The following is a 16,123-nucleotide window of genomic DNA, read 5'->3' on the forward strand; positions in this document are numbered from 1 at the left end:
GTAGGGTTCAATATTGAGTTGGCCCACCCTTTGCAGCTATAACAGCTTCAACTCTTCTGGGAAGGCTGTCCACAAGGTTTAGGAGTGTGTCTATGGGAATGTTTGACCATTCTTCCAGAAGCGTATTTGTGAGGTCAGGCACTGGCGACGCGGGACGTCATCCCGCAACAGGACGTGGCGGCCATCTTCTTGGTTTGAAGGCTTCGTTTATCTAAGTGAGTGTACTTTGTTTTTGGCCAATACATTTTTCTTGAAAATACTACACCATGATATGCCCCCTTTTATGTTTCTATACCATATGAGACTGGGGAGAACATTGTTGGTGTTCACTTTTGGCTCTATATGGGAGAAGCTGCCCATCAGATCCAGTGGCTTGCTCCAGGACTATTATAACGGTGCCTGTTTTACTTTCCAGGATTGGGGGCTCACAGCAAGGGGTAAAAGGCAGTGTGAATAGGTGTTGGTGACATGTCCTTTCTGGATACTCCCTCTTCCTCCCTCTCATAACGTCTACTATCAACTCATTTTGAATGATATCTGCATATTAATGGATTCATTTATTTACTAGCACTGCACTTCTTTGTATTATTTGTATTTTTTATGCTAGTATTCCTGCATATTTGTGCTGGCAGCTAATTTGTATATGATTGGTTTGTAACTAAGTGCAGTTAATTTGGTGTTATAGGTCAGGCACTGATGTTGGTCAAGAAGGTCTGGCTTGCAGTCTCCGCTCTAATTCATCCCAAAGGTGTTCTATCGGATTGAGGTCAGGACTCTGTGCAGGCCAGTCAAGTTCCTCCACCCCAAACTTGCTCATCCATGTCTTCATGGACTCTGCTTTGTGCACTGGTCCAAATCATTTGGTAGAGAGGGGATTATGGTGCAGGGTTTTTTTTTTCAGAGGTTGGGCTTGGCCCCTTAGTTCAAGTGAAGGTAACACTTAAGGCATCAGCATACCAAGACATGTTGGACAATTTCATGCTCCCAACTTTGTGGGAACAGTTTGGGGATGGCCCCTTCCTGTTCCAACATGACTGCGCACCAGTGTACAAAGCAAAGTCCATAAAGGATGGGCGACATTGGGGTAGAGGAAGTTGACTAGTCTGCACCTCAACTTGATAGAACACTTTTAGGATAAATTAGAACAGAGATTGCGAGCCAGGCCTTCTCGTCCATATCAGCCTGACTTCACAAATGCGCTTCTGGAAGAATGGTCAAACATTCCCATAGACACACTCCTAAACCTTGTGGACAGCCTTCCCAGAAGAGTAGAAGCTGTTAGAGCAGCAAAGGGTGGGCCAACTCAATATTGAACCCTACAGACTAAGACTGGGATGCCATTAAAGTTCATGTGCGTGTAAAGGCAGGTGTCCCAATACTTTTGGTAATATAGTGTATGTAGAATTGAAAAATGTATGAATTCGCAAATCTGACTCCATCATCCCTCTTCTCCGATCTCCTGCATTGGAATTTTAAAGTTGAACTCCAGGCAGATGTAAAAGACAAATTATTACAGTTATGTGATCAATAAAGTGATTGTAAATTATCAAATATTTTATTTTTTTTATAACAAACATGTTATACTTACTTTAGCTGCTGTGTGCAATAGTTTTGCTCAGAGCATCCCTGATCCAACCCCTCCCTGGTCCCCCACAGGCGCTCCTGGCTCTTCCTCCTGACGCATGCCCCCATATCAAGGTGCTTGCCATGAGGGCACTTTTGCAGGCTCACTCCGAAGGCCACGCACTGTGTGTCCATTGACACACACAGCATGGCTTTAGCCCCACCCCTCACTCCCTCCTCATTGGCTGTGATTGACAGCAGTGGAGCCAATGGCCAATGGAGATGGAGAGAGCCAAGAGAGCCTCTGTCCTCGGCACATTGCTGGATCGAGTCCGGGCTCGGGTAAGTAAAAAGGGGCTGGGGGAAAAGCTGCATGCAGAATGTTTTTTACCTTGAAGCATAGCCTTTCGAACCTCTTTTATACATCATTACATGTATTTTTAAATACAAGCAGTGTAAGTACCTGAATGTGTCTGCTATCAGCCTCTTGTAACCCCTGTACACTGGAGCTGGTGGGTGAAAGGAAAACAGTACAAGCAGCCAATTGGCTCCTGTGCTGACGAGACGCGTGCTGATAGGAGGATAGAGCTGAGTGACAGAGAGATGAGCTCATCACTGTCCAGTCATGGGCTGCGGGAGAGTCCAGGATGACCTGGGCTCAGAGGAAGTAGGTTAAATGATGTGGCTATTAGTCCGAGGATACCAAGTAGCACAAAATGAGTACTGCAGGAAAATCTCTGCGTTGAAGGTAAATATTGTAAGAAAAGCTGCTTTGCTATTTTATTTTTCAAGAATTCTATTCTTTCAGAATTTCATTCTTTACTTTTTTTTATTTTGGCTGTTGTTCTGCTTTAAAGTAAATGTAAACCCTAACTGGATGACATTTAACGTGTATGGGATTTCCAGAGCAGATTTCTGATGGTGAAAACAGCAGACCATGCCTGGGTAATGTGCCTTGAAACGACCACTTGTAGTGTCCATCAGAAGCTCATGTGACACAGGTACAATGCCGGAGCACAATTGGAAGTCCATGGGTTACCACACATTGCATTACCTTAGTGTGTTAGGAAGCCAATCGTGTTCAATGTTATAAGATTCATCTCTCAGTGCAATGTGTTTTGCTTTCCCCAGGAAGGCGGATACCAACAAAATGAATGTAATCAGTCAGCAAGACCTCAGAGGAATCCTGGAGAGGAGGTAATGTACAGTTGTGTTCAAAATTATTCAACCCCCACTGAAATTGATTGTTTTGGCCAGTTTGACATTGATTTTGATCATTCAGTCATCCTGCTTACCATTAAATCAAAGAGGCACGTGTAGGTCAGACAAATATAACATAACATTTATAATGAAATAACCATAAATGTCTTTTCTGTGCTCACATCATTATCAGTTTTATTCAACCCCCAAGTGACATTCAATCTTAGTACAACATCCTTTTACAGTTATAACAGCTTTTAAACGTGAAGCATAGCTTGACACAAGTGTCTTGCAGCGATCTACGGGTATCTTCGCCCATTCGTCATGGGCAAAAGCCTCCAGTTCAGTCACATTCTTAGGCTTGTGCACTGCAACTGCTTTCTTTAAGTCCCACCAGAGGTTCTCAATCGGATTTAAGTCTGATGACTGTAGTGGCCACTCCAAAATGTTCCAGCCTTTAATCTGCAACCATGCTCTAGTGGACTTGGAGGTATGCTTGGGATCATTGTCCTGTTGAAAGGTCCAATGTCTCCCAAGCCTCAGGTTTGTGACGGACTGCATCACATTGTCATCCAATATCTCCTGGTACTGAAGAGAATTCATGGTACCTTGCACACGCAGAAGCTTACCTGTACCTGCAGAAGCAAAACAGCCCCAAAGCATGATTGACCCCCCGCCATGCTTCACAGTAGGCAAGGTGTTCTTTTCTTCATAGGCCTTGTTCTTCCTCCTCCAAACATAGCGTTGATCCATGGGCCCAAACAGTTCTAATTTTGTTTCATCAGTCCACAGAACACTATCCCAAAACTTCTGTGGTTTGTCCACATGACTTTTGGCATACTGCAGTCGACTCTTCTTATTCTTTGGAGACAGCAAGGGGGTGCGCCTGGGAGTTCTGGCATGGAGGCCTTCATTACGCAGTGTGCGCCGTATTGTCTGAGCAGAAACTTCAGTACCCACATCTGACAAATCTTTTCTCAGTTCCTCAGCAGTCACACGGGGACTTTTCTCCACTCTACGCTTCAGGTAGCGCACAGCAGTCGGAGTCAGCATCTTCTTTCTGCCACGACCAGGTAGCGTTTCAACAGTGCCCTTTGCCTTGAATTTGCGAATGATGCTTCCTATGGTGTCTCTTGGTATGTTTAACATCTTTGCAATCTTCTTATAGCCATTGCCCTTCCTGTGAAGAGTAATCACCTCTTCTCTTGTCTTCCTGGACCATTCTCTTGACTTCACCATGTTTGTAACCACACCAGTAAATGTCTAGAAGGAGCTGAGTATCACAGTCATTTTAAAGCTGCCTAATTGGTGCTTATTAGGCTTTATTGCTGCTCCCTGACATCCACAGGTGTTTTCAATACCTGATTGAAAAGACTTCAATGAACCTCTGTTCTTCAGAGTGGTAGTCTTTAAGGGGTTGAATAATTGTGTCAATGAAGAATTCACAAAAGAAACATTTACTACTGTATTACAAAACCAATTGATATCATTTTAGTTGCATATGGTTCTTTAAGAAGTCCTTGTAGGATTTCATTCTGAATACAATTACAAATGTACACTAAATTCCCTAAAACCCTTTACAGCATTGGGGGTTTAATCATTTTTAACTGTATATGGTGAAATGTATTTATACCAAATTACAGGGATATTAAACCCTCAGATATTTCAACACGTTCAGCACCTGATTCAATCGCTTACTGGGTATGCAACTTTTTTATCTTAGTATATTTCTTGGTAAAATCTAAAAGATGATGTTACGCCTAGTAAATCTATATCAAACATGTCACGCTTTATATTGCGCATGAAACGGCGACAAACTACTGTACAATTGTAGCACTGTCCACGCAGGAATTGCTGAGTAGTATTTTGATGGGCTCCCCTGGTTACCAGCACACAGTCACCTTTAGATAAAGTCTCTGGATCCCTCATTGCTCCTGATGGCTCGTCACACAAATTAACAGTCTAGGGGAGTTTTTTTGTTGTTGTTTATTTGTAATTGGGATAGGAGAAGGGAATAGTGGGATACTCCAACTGAACTATTCACAGTGGTTGAAGACTTCTATCTTCAGGACTTCCTTGATAATTAGGAACAGCCAGGATGTTAATCCACACTGCCACTAGTGTGGATGGTGTTAAGCCTCTTGCTCTCTTTACTCTCTGACAAGATGACTTGCTGAACAAAAACTTATCTTCAGGACACTCTCACTAGCATCCCCTTTCCACTGACTATCCTAGGAGCAGGGGTGGCCCCCCTCAGGTCAAGCCCCTTGACACAAGTTTCTGTACTCACTGTACTGCAGAGACAGATCCTCCAGTGTCTCCCTTCTCTTTCAGCTCTTCTGGACCTCCAGGTTCAGTTCCTCACTGCTACTCCTCAGGCCCTCAGGCTGACCCCCTGAGGCCTCATGGCACCTCTACACTGACTTTCCACTGACTATTCTAGGAGCAGGGGTGGCCCCCCTCAGGTCAAGCCCCTTGACACGAGTTTCTGTACTCACTGTACTGCAGAGACAGATTCTCCAGTGTCTTCCTTCTCTGTCAGCTCTTCTGGACCTCCAGGTTCAGTTCTGGACCTCCGGGTTCAGTTCCTCACTGCTACTCCTCAGGCCCTCAGGCTGACCCCCTGAGGCCGCGTGGCACCTCTACACTGACTTTCCACTGACTATCCTAGGAGCAGGGGTGGCCCCCCTCAGGTCAAGCCCCTTGACACGAGTTTCTGTACTCACTGTACTGCAGAGACAGATCCTCCAGCGTCTCCCTTCTCTGTCAGCTCTTCTGGACCTCGGGGGTTCAGTTCCTCATTGCTACTACCCAGGCTCTCAGGTTGACCCCCTGAGGCCGCATGGCACCTTCACACTGACTTTCCACTGACTATCCTAGGAGTAGGGGTGGCCCCCCTCAGGTCAAGCCCCTTGACATGAGTTTCTGTACTCACTGTACTGCAGAGACAGATCCTCCAGTGTCTCCCTTCTATGTCAGCTCTTCTGGACCTCCGGGTTCAGTTCCTCACTGCTACTCCTCAGGCCCTCAGGCTGACCCCCTGAGGCCGCATGGCACCTCTACACTGACTTTCCACTGACTATCCTAGGAGCAAGGGTGGCCCCCCTCAGGTCAAGCCCCTTGACATGAGTTTCTGTACTCACTGTACTGCAGAGACAGATCCTCCAGTGTCTCCCTTCTCTGTCAGCTCTTCTGGACCTCCGGGTTCAGTTCCTCACTGCTACTCCTCAGGCCCTCAGGCTGACCCCCTGAGGCCGCATGGCACCTCTACACTGACTTTCCACTGACTATCCTAGGAGCAGGGGTGGCCCCCCTCAGGTCACTGCTACTCCTCAGGCCCTCAGGCCACATGGCACGTCTACAAAGGAGATGGCAGCAGCCCCCTCCCTCCGGGACTCCGCTATCCAGCCAAAATAACCCACTGCATATGTGCTCCTGGCTTTTATATAGTATCCTAGAATGCATTGAGGCACTTTTCCTCTGCCAAATCACCAGGACTGTATCAAAAGCCCATGCACCCATTCGTCGGGTTTCCTACCACTGTCCAACATGCATCCCTATTGGACTGGTGTGAAACACTCTCTAGACTCAATGAATTGCATCCTGAGCACAATGAGCAGACTTCACTAACAGATCCTGCTCTCCAGTAAGCAGAGAACAAAATAGATTTACCTGCAGCTCTTCTGGTAAGCAGACAGAGCACAAACTAAACTTTTTCACTAGCACCTACCTAGGAGGGCGCTACACAATAAATTATCCATAGGTGACGCTTTTAAGGCGTCCACTGTTAACTCTTTCCTGTGAAGACTGGAAGTTCAGGGAGGCAGCACTGAGAGAGCAGGAGCAAGAAGTATTAAAAACTGAAAGTGCTAGGGTAAGAATTTTACCAAAAATATGCTCCCAATGTGATAAGATAAAAAACGCTGAGGATTAAATCAGAGGCGTAACTAGAACCTTCAGGGCCCCGGTGCAAGAAACCATGCAGGGCCCCCCGGACACCTGGCCGGGGCCCTTCCCATTAAGCCTGGGGCTCCTCCCACTGATCCTGGGGCCCTTCACTCTCGTTGCAGGGCCCTTTATTACGTTCCCACAGTGGGACCCTTTCACAAGTTCTGCAGTTGGCCCAGTGGGGGGGAGGGGGGACCAGGGGAGCACACGGGGGCCCAGAGACAGCAGAACACAGGTGAACTGGATAGGAGGAGTGGCAGGGGCAGCATACAGAGGAACCAATCTCCTCCATGTTCCTCCTGCAGCTACAGGAGGAAGGAGGAGGACAGTGATTTCTCTACATGCTGCCCCCGCCGCCCCTCCTATCTAGGTATACAGTGGAGCTGCACGGGCCCCCTGGAGCATGGGGCCCAGTTGCAATTGCAACCCCTGCAACCCCTGTAGTTACGCCCCTGGATTAAATACTACAGGTAACCTTATAACTTATACCCCCTTCCTGCCCAGGCCAATTTTCAGCTTTCAGCGCTGTCGACTTTTGAATGACAATTGCAAGTCATGCAATGCTGTACCCAAAAAAAAAAATTTTATAGTTTTTTTCCCACAAATAGAGCTTTCTTTAGGTGGTATTTGATCACCACTGGGTTTTTTGCTAAACAAATAAAAAAAGACCAAAAATTAAAAAATTAAAATAAAAAATAGTTTTCTTAGTTTCTGTTTTTGTAAGTAAGTAAGTTTTCTCCTACACTGATGGGCACTAATGAGGCGGCACTGATAATGAGGCACTAAAATGCAGCACTGATGGGCACTGATAGGCGGCACTGATGGGCACTGACAGGCCACACTGATGGGCACTTATAGGTGGCACTGATGGGCACTTATAGGAGACACTAATGGACACTGAAGGGTAGCACTGATGGGCAATGATGCGCACTGATGGGCGGCCCTGATGGGCACTAATGATGAGGAGTCACTGACAGGCATTACTGATGGGCACTGATTGGCATTTCTAATGCCTAATAAAGGAAAAATTATAGTATATTATTATAATATTATATTAATTATTATTATATAATTTTACTTATTAATAAAGAAATTACAGATATAATATTATATTGAATATTTTATCATTATAATTAGTTATTTGATAAAGAAATAATCAATTAGTAAAAATAAATATGATTTATAAATATTATAATGAAAAACACAAAAAATGAATCATACATACACTATATTATACAGTATGGCATGATTATGTAGCACCCTCTAGCGTGTTCTAGAAGTAAGGTAGGATGTGTTAGAGTTGGTAAATTTACTTTAGCTCAGGGCTAAGCCTGAGCTGTGGAATCTGAGTCTGGGTTCAGTGACTCAGAGCTGGATGACTCTCCTCTGGTGCCCCCTCCTGTTTCTGGGACATTGGAGAATGTTCTAGAGGTTAGTAGGATCTGATTGGAATATTTATGAGGCCTCAGCCAATCCCCAGTGATGGGCTGGCAGAGGGCAGAGCTTACCTCATAAATAGGTATGAGCCAAGCCAGCAGGGGCAGTCGGGTGGAAGATGGAGATGGAGTGCTGAGGAGGTTGTCAGTGGCCCTCAGGGGTACCCCCTAGTCTGGGGGGGGGGGGGTGTCCTGCCTTGGGCCAGGGCTCGGGCGCTTGAAGGATGCTCATAAAAAGAAAATACAAGCTCTCAGTGCTACAATTATACTTAAAAACTGTGTACTTTGACAGCTGTAAACACAATTTTGTACACACCAATACTGACATTAAAATTAAAAAAGAAAGTGTTGCGCTGTCAATAATCATATATTAAAGTGCATGTACTGATAAGTATTCAAATTTTTAACACATAATTCTATAAATAATAATTGAAATAACAAATCATGATATTTGTGCCATCATGCAAAAAATAAAGTACCAGAAAAATATAAGACAGTCCAATATGAGTCCTTAGAGCAGGGATTCCCAAACTACAGCCCTCCAGTTGTTCAGGAACTACAATTCCCATCATGCCTAGTCATGTCTGTGAATGTCAGAGTTTTACAATGCCTCATGGGATGTGTAGTTCTGCAGCAGCTGGAGGGCCATAGTTTGAGGATCCCTGACTTTGAGTGATATTCAAAGCGTACACTCAAAACTACTGAAAGTGATAACCACTGGGTGCTCCCCTCCAAGATAAGCAAAATCAGCCTCTTACCAGAGAGATAGACCCTATTCAGGTCTTAAATCGCCTCTGTGAGCTCACCCCTCACTCTGGGTATAAGTTATCTCTGCATTTCCGCCCTCTAAATGCGACCTGGTGTCAGCTTCTTCAGATCCTCTGTACAGCAGATCTCACACTGCGAGAGGAAGGACCCCTGGCTTTCGTGTCCTACAAACAAGGCGGGATGTGAGGATTGCAAACTGGGAGTTTTTCAGATAGGCTTCCAGGAGGTCCCAAATAGCCCTCAGTTCCACAGTTATGTTCCTACAAAACATAATCCCACTTCATAGCTGCTTCTCCATGAAGAAGTTGCTGTATGTTTTACCTTTCTTCTTACACTGATTTCTCAATGGGAAGGTCTGCACTGGATAAGTGATCACTTCCAGTATTGAAGGAGTTTTAAGTGTACGCTTTGAATATCACTCTAAGGACTCATATTGGAATGTCTTACATTTTTCTGGTACTTTATTTTATGCATGATGGCACTAATATCATGAATTGTTGTTTCAATCATTATTTATAGAATTATGTGTTAAAAATGTGAATACTTATCACTACATGCACTTTGATATATAATTATCGACAGCACAGCGCTTTCTTTTTAAAATTTACTGAAAGGTTCCTGCCATCACACACGGGAGGAAGCCCTTCCTGGGGGCACGGGAGCAAGAGAGGACAGCATGAGTAGATCAGCACTGCTGGGACTAATAAGCGGGGAGCCTGCCACATGTAGCCAGTCTCCCTGAAGACAGCGGTGTGCTTGAGTCTTCATCCTTCTCTGAGAGATCTCCTGAAGAGTCAGCCGGGTGGGCTGGTGGAGAATCTGCCGGGTGGGCTGGTGGAGAATCAGCCGGCGGGGCTGGTGGAGAATCAGCTGGCAGGGCTGGTGGAGAATCAGCCAGTGGGCTGGTGGAGAATCAGCTGGGTGGGCTGGTGGAGAATCAGCTGGGTGGGCTGGTGGAGAATCAGCCGGCGGGGCTGGTGGAGAATCAGCTGGCAGGGCTGGTGAAGAATCAGCTGGGTGGGCTGGTGGAGAATCTGCCGGGTGGGCTGGTGGAGAATCAGCCGGCGGGGCTGGTGGAGAATCAGCTGGCAGGGCTGGTGGAGAATCAGCCAGTGGGCTGGTGGAGAATCAGCTGGGTGGGCTGGTGGAGAATCAGCCGGGTGGGCTGGTGGAGAATCAGCCGGGTGGGCTGGTGGAGAATCAGCCGGCGGGGCTGGTGGAGAATCAGCTGGGTGGGCTGGTGGAGAATCAGCCGGGTGGGCTGGTGGAGAATCAGCTGGGTGGGCTGGTGGAGAATCAGCCGGGTGGGCTGGTGGAGAATTAGCCGGGTGGGCTGGTGGAGAATCAGCCGGGGGGGCTGGTGGAGAATCAGCCGGGGGGGCTGGTAGAGATTCAGCTGGGTGGGCTGGTGGAGAATAAGCTGGTTGGGCTGGTGAAGAATCCGCTGACTGGGCTGGTGAAGCGCCAGGCTGGAGGATTGGCGTGGAGAGAGTTAGCCTGGAGGGCTAGTAAAAGGGGCAGCTGCATCCAGGTGGGTTGGCAGTGCCTGAAAAGGTGGTGCTTGGATCATTAGCCACAGCTGGTCACTGTATTTTTGCTACACAAGGGGCTTGCGAGTTCCTGCCTGTAAAGGGCTCTTGCTAAACCTGACTGGGAGTCTGTCAGATCAGCTAACAGTGATTTAAAAGCTGGAGCCAACAAGCAAGCGTGTGCAGGAGGAGAGTAAAAAAGCCTTTATATAGACTGCATATAGAAAGATGTTCCTGAAGTTGTTGCATACATTTTGGTGAAGGCAAGTGGGCATCCCATAATCTCCCATCCCCATCCAAGTAATTAACCCTGAATAAATAACACTTGTTCTGTGACTCTGGAGTGCCTGTGAAAATTCAGTGTGCCTGGTTGTGCAGAAGTGGTAGATTTAAGTTCATCTGCAGTTCCTACGGGGTTGTGCTGCAATTATATTATAACAAATGAATAAAACAAAATTAATAATTAAAAATAATTAATACAAATAATTATTAACATAAATTAACATGAATGATTTAAATATATTGTAATTACAGTATATTATAATATGATAATTATTGTATTATTTTAATTGATTATTAAGGAAATTATAATTATATTATTATAATATTACATTGATTATTTTATAAATAATAGGAATATTAGTTCATTTATAAAAAAAATGAATTAATAACAATTAATGACAATAATTAATAAACACAAATTAATCATACTTACATTATACTGTTATATTTTATTATAATTAATGAGTTAATTATTTAAAAATAATTAATTATAAAAATGTATGTCTAATATTTATTTGGAGAAAACCCTACCCCTTGCCATTGTGGCCTATGTGAACAAGCCAACTGAGCTTAAAGGTAAAATGTAGCCCCTGACTATGAGGGTTTGCAGGGCAGCCATCAGAAATTTTGGGGCCCCTTACACACCTTTAGGCCTGGGCCCCTCCGGACCTGACCACCAACATTCCACAGGGCCTGCCCTCTAGCTGTCACACCAAATCCGCCCACTGGCCATCCCACCGAGTCCTTCAGTGCACCCACTTCTATTTTAACACTCTTCCAACTTAATAAATGAAAATGAATCCAATCCATCAAAGAGACATCCCCATAAATTCAGCAAAGAGACATCAAATCCAGTATAGAGATGGCCTCATATATTCAGCAAAGAGCTATCCCAATCCAGCAAAGAGACAGCCTCATATATTCAATAAAGAGATATCCCAATCCAGCAAAGAGACATCCCTTCAGCTGCATTGGCTTACTCTGCAGCCACCATGCTTAAACAATTGTTATTTACTACAGCAACAACAACTCGGTCTCGTTGGTTGGGACCTGGGTGGCTGGGCCCCTTGGAACGCCTGGGCCCCCTACATGTGTATGGGCTGTCCCCCCCTGATGGCTGCCCTGAGGGTTTGTACACACCTAGTACAATAACCTGCGTTGATCAATGCAAGCTAAATGCATACACACAGCAAATACTATTGCTATGTAGGTGTCAAGTTAACACCAAAACGTTGCGTTGGTGTGCAGCAGCAATAAATGTACTGCAGTTTATTGCAACAAACAAAAATGTGCACCAAAGTGTCACAATGTGCTGCATGTATGTTTTGCTCCTTAGTATACCTACATTTTTCCAATGTCTTTAGGGTGGTCACATAACAAACATGGTCTTCTTCCTCCTTGTCTTCTCCTCTTGGCCCCATGAGGTCCTCAATGACAGAGAAAGCTGAGCTGATGCATGGAGTGTGGAAGGATTAGAACCCCTGTCTGATTTGTATTGCTGTCTGTGGCCAAACTTCACTGTCCCATGAAAGTGAAGGGAAGTTGATGGGAAGAAATAAGTATCACTAAAAAGGTGACCACGGCTCTAACCCTTCCCAGCTGTGGCTAGAGTTCCACTTTAAGCACTGCTGTTACTTGGAGAATGTATACCTCATGGACAGGTTCATTTCAGACTGATCACAGCTCCGATCCAGAAGACTTTATGCTCTGCGTCTCCCCCGCAGGTTCTGTATCAAGGTGACAGATGAAGAATTCGCCCACTTACTGGAGAGAATTCCGGTCGATCATCACGGAGCCATCAGATACCTGGACTTCATGGCCAAGTTCGATAGCGGGTAAAGAATGAAATGGCAAACCATCTCTGAGAGATAAAAGATTGCTGTCAGCAGATGAGGCTTTTGATAGGCAGATGAAAAACATTTTATCTACAGGATTTATATTTATGGATATTGATACAAAGTATCCATTGTTACAGTATTGTGTGTTTAGAGAATGGTGAGACACTGTCCTCTACTGGTCATTTTCAAGCATGACAGTCCAACTTTCGAAAGACCCATTTTTGTAATACTTATCTTGACTGTCTGCCATAGACAACTATAGGCAGGGCCGGTGCTTCCACTAGGCAAACGCCTAGGGCGCATTGCCACCTAGGGGCGCAGCCATGAGTCGGCACTCTCTCTCCATCATTAATGATCCTTGTAAGCTGAGGGGAGAGGCGGCAGTGGGCGAGGAAGAAGGGACAGAGGAAGATGATAGGTGTCTGGGGCAGTGGCAGAACTACCAGGCCTTGGCTTTCCACCGCTGTTTGGGGGGGGCCCAATAGGCAGGAAGGGAGCCCACCGGAGTGCTGAGTGCATGATGATCCTCTTCGGCTGGAGCTGAGTGGCCTAAACCCCGAGCAGGAAGTGATACTCTGCACTGAGCTGGTGGGCAGCCGTTCATTTCCCTGGGTCGATATTAAGCAGGGAGCGGAGGAGAGCTGAACTTGAGCTCGGCACTAACTGCTGCTTCTCCGTCCACCACGAGCCGGTTGGAGCCGTGGTGAGCACTGTGGTCCAGGAGAGGAGTGTCCTGGGAAAAGGAATCACGGTGAAGGAGGGCAGAGTGCGGACCACTCTCTTCATACTGCCTAGTGGGTGTCCCCAGAACAGGGGATCGGGGTCCCGGGGTGTGACATGGAGGATCCCTGGTGTGAAAGGGAATCGGGGTCACCAGGTATGCCATGGTGAATCGGAGTCACCAGGTGTGACATTGGGGATAGGGGTCACTGGGTGTAACAGGGGATCGGGGTCACCATGTGTGCCCTGAGAAATTGGGGTCCCTTCGTGTGCCATGGGGGATTGATGTCCCCAGGTGTGACATGTAAAAAATCAGGGTCTCTCCGAGTATGACATGGAGGAACATCAGGGGCCCCTGCGGTGACATAGAGGAACATTGGGGTCACTGGGTATGACAGCATGACATTGAGGAATATTGGGGTCCCAGGATGTGACATGGAAAAACATCAGGGTCCCTGGGTGTGACATAGAGAGACATAAGGACATGAAGGAATATGGGGGTCACTGGGTATGACAGCATAACATGGAGGAACCATCAGATCAGGGTCACTGGGTATTACATAGAGGAGTTTTTAACCCTTTCCCTTTTTATTTATTTTTTTTGGGGGGGGGGGCGCAATTAGCTGGTCTTGCCTAGGGCGTAAAATAGTCTAGCACCGGCCCTGACTACAGGGCTGTCATCTTCATCCCAGCTTCATTACTCACTGAATCAATGACCCAGTTAAAGTACACAGAATGGGAATTCAGACTTTTCACTAGCTGCATGCTTTGTGCCATATCACTAGGTAGCAAAGACAGGATCGGTATGACAGTCCCACAGTCTAGGCCTTTAAAGTAAAGATGATTACTAAATTCTCAGATTAGCTTCAACACTTTAATGCCATTTTTAAAAGTAATTTCTAATATTTCGAAACCTGCATCTTTAATTAAAAAATGTATGGTACAGTTCTTAGCATAAATGAGTACATCCCTTTTGAAAAGTAAGATTTTAATCAATATCTCAAGGAACACAAGAACAATTTCCAACATTTTGACCAGTCTGAGTTTTATAGAACATTTGTTTAGCTCATTACATGAAAGTAAGGTTAAAGCGGGGTTCCACACATTTCTGTGTTTGTCAGCAGCTACAAAAAGTGTATCTGCTGACTTTTAATAAACACACACTCTCCTGTCCCATGATCCATGCGGCCGCCCGAAGCCTCGATCCTCTACCTCTCCTCTCGGCAGCACCGGCATCTCTAGTGTGGGCACCCGGCTGTGACAGCTTGCGGCTTCACAGCCGGGTGCGCACTGCGCATGCACGAGTTGAGCTGGCATTGTGAATGGCCTGTGACGTGTCCCAAAAGATTGCAGGGAGGGAGGGGGAGAGGAGAACTTCCGCTCAAGCCGCCTAGGTGGCCCGAGCGGAAGTGGGAGTGGGTACCTGTCAAATCTAGGTACCCCCCCCCCAAGAAAATTACATGCCAAATGTGGCATGTCAAGGGGTCAGCAGTATTTAAAGCGCAAGTTCCACTTTCGGGTGCAACTCCGCTTTAATAATATAACTTAGATTACAAAATCTTCAGTTTTACTCAAATTCGTTGATGCAAAAATGAATACACCCCACAACAAAAACGGCTACATCTAGTATTTTGTATGACCTCCATGATTTGTAAGGACAGCACCAAATCTTCTAGGCATGGAATGAACAAATTGCCGAAATTTTGCAAAATCTATCTTTTTCCATTCTTCAAGAATGACCTCTTTTCGAGCCCAGATGCTGGATGGAGAGTGACGCTCAACTTGTCTCTTCAGAATTCCCCATAGGTGTTGGATTGGGTTCAAACCAGGAGACATACTTGGCCACTGAATCTCTTTCACCCTGTTCTGCTTCAGAAATGCAACAGTGGCCTTAGATGTGTGTTTTGGATATTTGTTATATTGGAAAGGTGCACTAAGACCAAGAGCACGGAGTGATGGTAGAATCTTCTCTTTCAAAATAGAGCATTAATGTGTGAATTCATGACACCATCAATGAAATGCAGCTCCCTGACACCAGCAGCACTCATGCAGCCCCACAGAAGGACACTGCCACCACCATGTTTCACTGTAGGCACCATGCGTTTTTCTTTGTACTCCTCACCTTTATGACGCCATACAGTTTTGAAGCCATCAGTTCCAAAAACATTTATCTTGGTCTCATCACTCAAATACAGAGTCCCAGTAATCTTATTTTTCAGCATGGGTCCTGGCAAATTCTAGGCAGGCTTTTTTGTGCATTGGCTTTAGAAGAGGCTTCCTTCGTGGACAACACCCATGCATGCCATTCCTCTGCATGCAGTGTATGCCGTATTGTGTCACGGGAAACAATCACCCCAGTGTGGCTTTCTACTTCTTTAGCTAACTGCAGTGAACTCAAATGGCGATTTTCTTCAACCCTTCTCATGAGAAGATGCTTCTGTCGAGGTGGTAACTTCAGTGGATGGCCTGGATGTCTCTGTGAGACGTTGCAGCTCCATCTTTGTTACATTTTTGTATCACTTTTGCTACAGTATTCTGACTGATAAATAAAGCTTTGCTGATCTTCTTGTAGCTTTCACCTTTCTTGTGTAAAGAAATGATTTTCTTTCTCAGGCCTTGTGACATTTCTCTTCCATGTGGTACCATTGCTGACAGCATGAAATGGAAAGGAGTTTTCTTTGTTAAGTAACGCCCTTTTATAATCAACTGTCTGCTGGACACCTGTTTATTGAATAATTAACCACTTTACCACCGGAGGATTTTGCTGTCTTGCGTCCAGGCCACTTTTTGCGATTCGGCACTGTGCGACTTTAACTGACAATTGCACGGTCATGCAACG

At 45.7% G+C, this 16,123-nt stretch overlaps 1 protein-coding gene across 1 annotated transcript in view; it reads left to right on the top strand.

The window, feature by feature from the left end:
• Positions 1–16,123, top strand: part of LOC309564205 (EF-hand calcium-binding domain-containing protein 6-like) — a gene marked incomplete at its 5' end in the record, with an annotated part of 78,315 nt that overhangs the window by 41,962 nt on the left and 20,230 nt on the right. The window contains 2 exons of the mRNA XM_082268832.1: positions 2,695–2,760; positions 12,451–12,561. Of these exons, the coding sequence (XP_082124958.1) occupies positions 2,695–2,760; positions 12,451–12,561 (177 nt within the window). The remainder of the gene's footprint in view (positions 1–2,694; positions 2,761–12,450; positions 12,562–16,123) is intronic.

This window comes from Pelophylax lessonae (assembly GCF_965119305.1).
Source record: "Pelophylax lessonae genome assembly, chromosome: 9".
Lineage (NCBI taxonomy): Eukaryota > Metazoa > Chordata > Amphibia > Anura > Ranidae > Pelophylax > Pelophylax lessonae.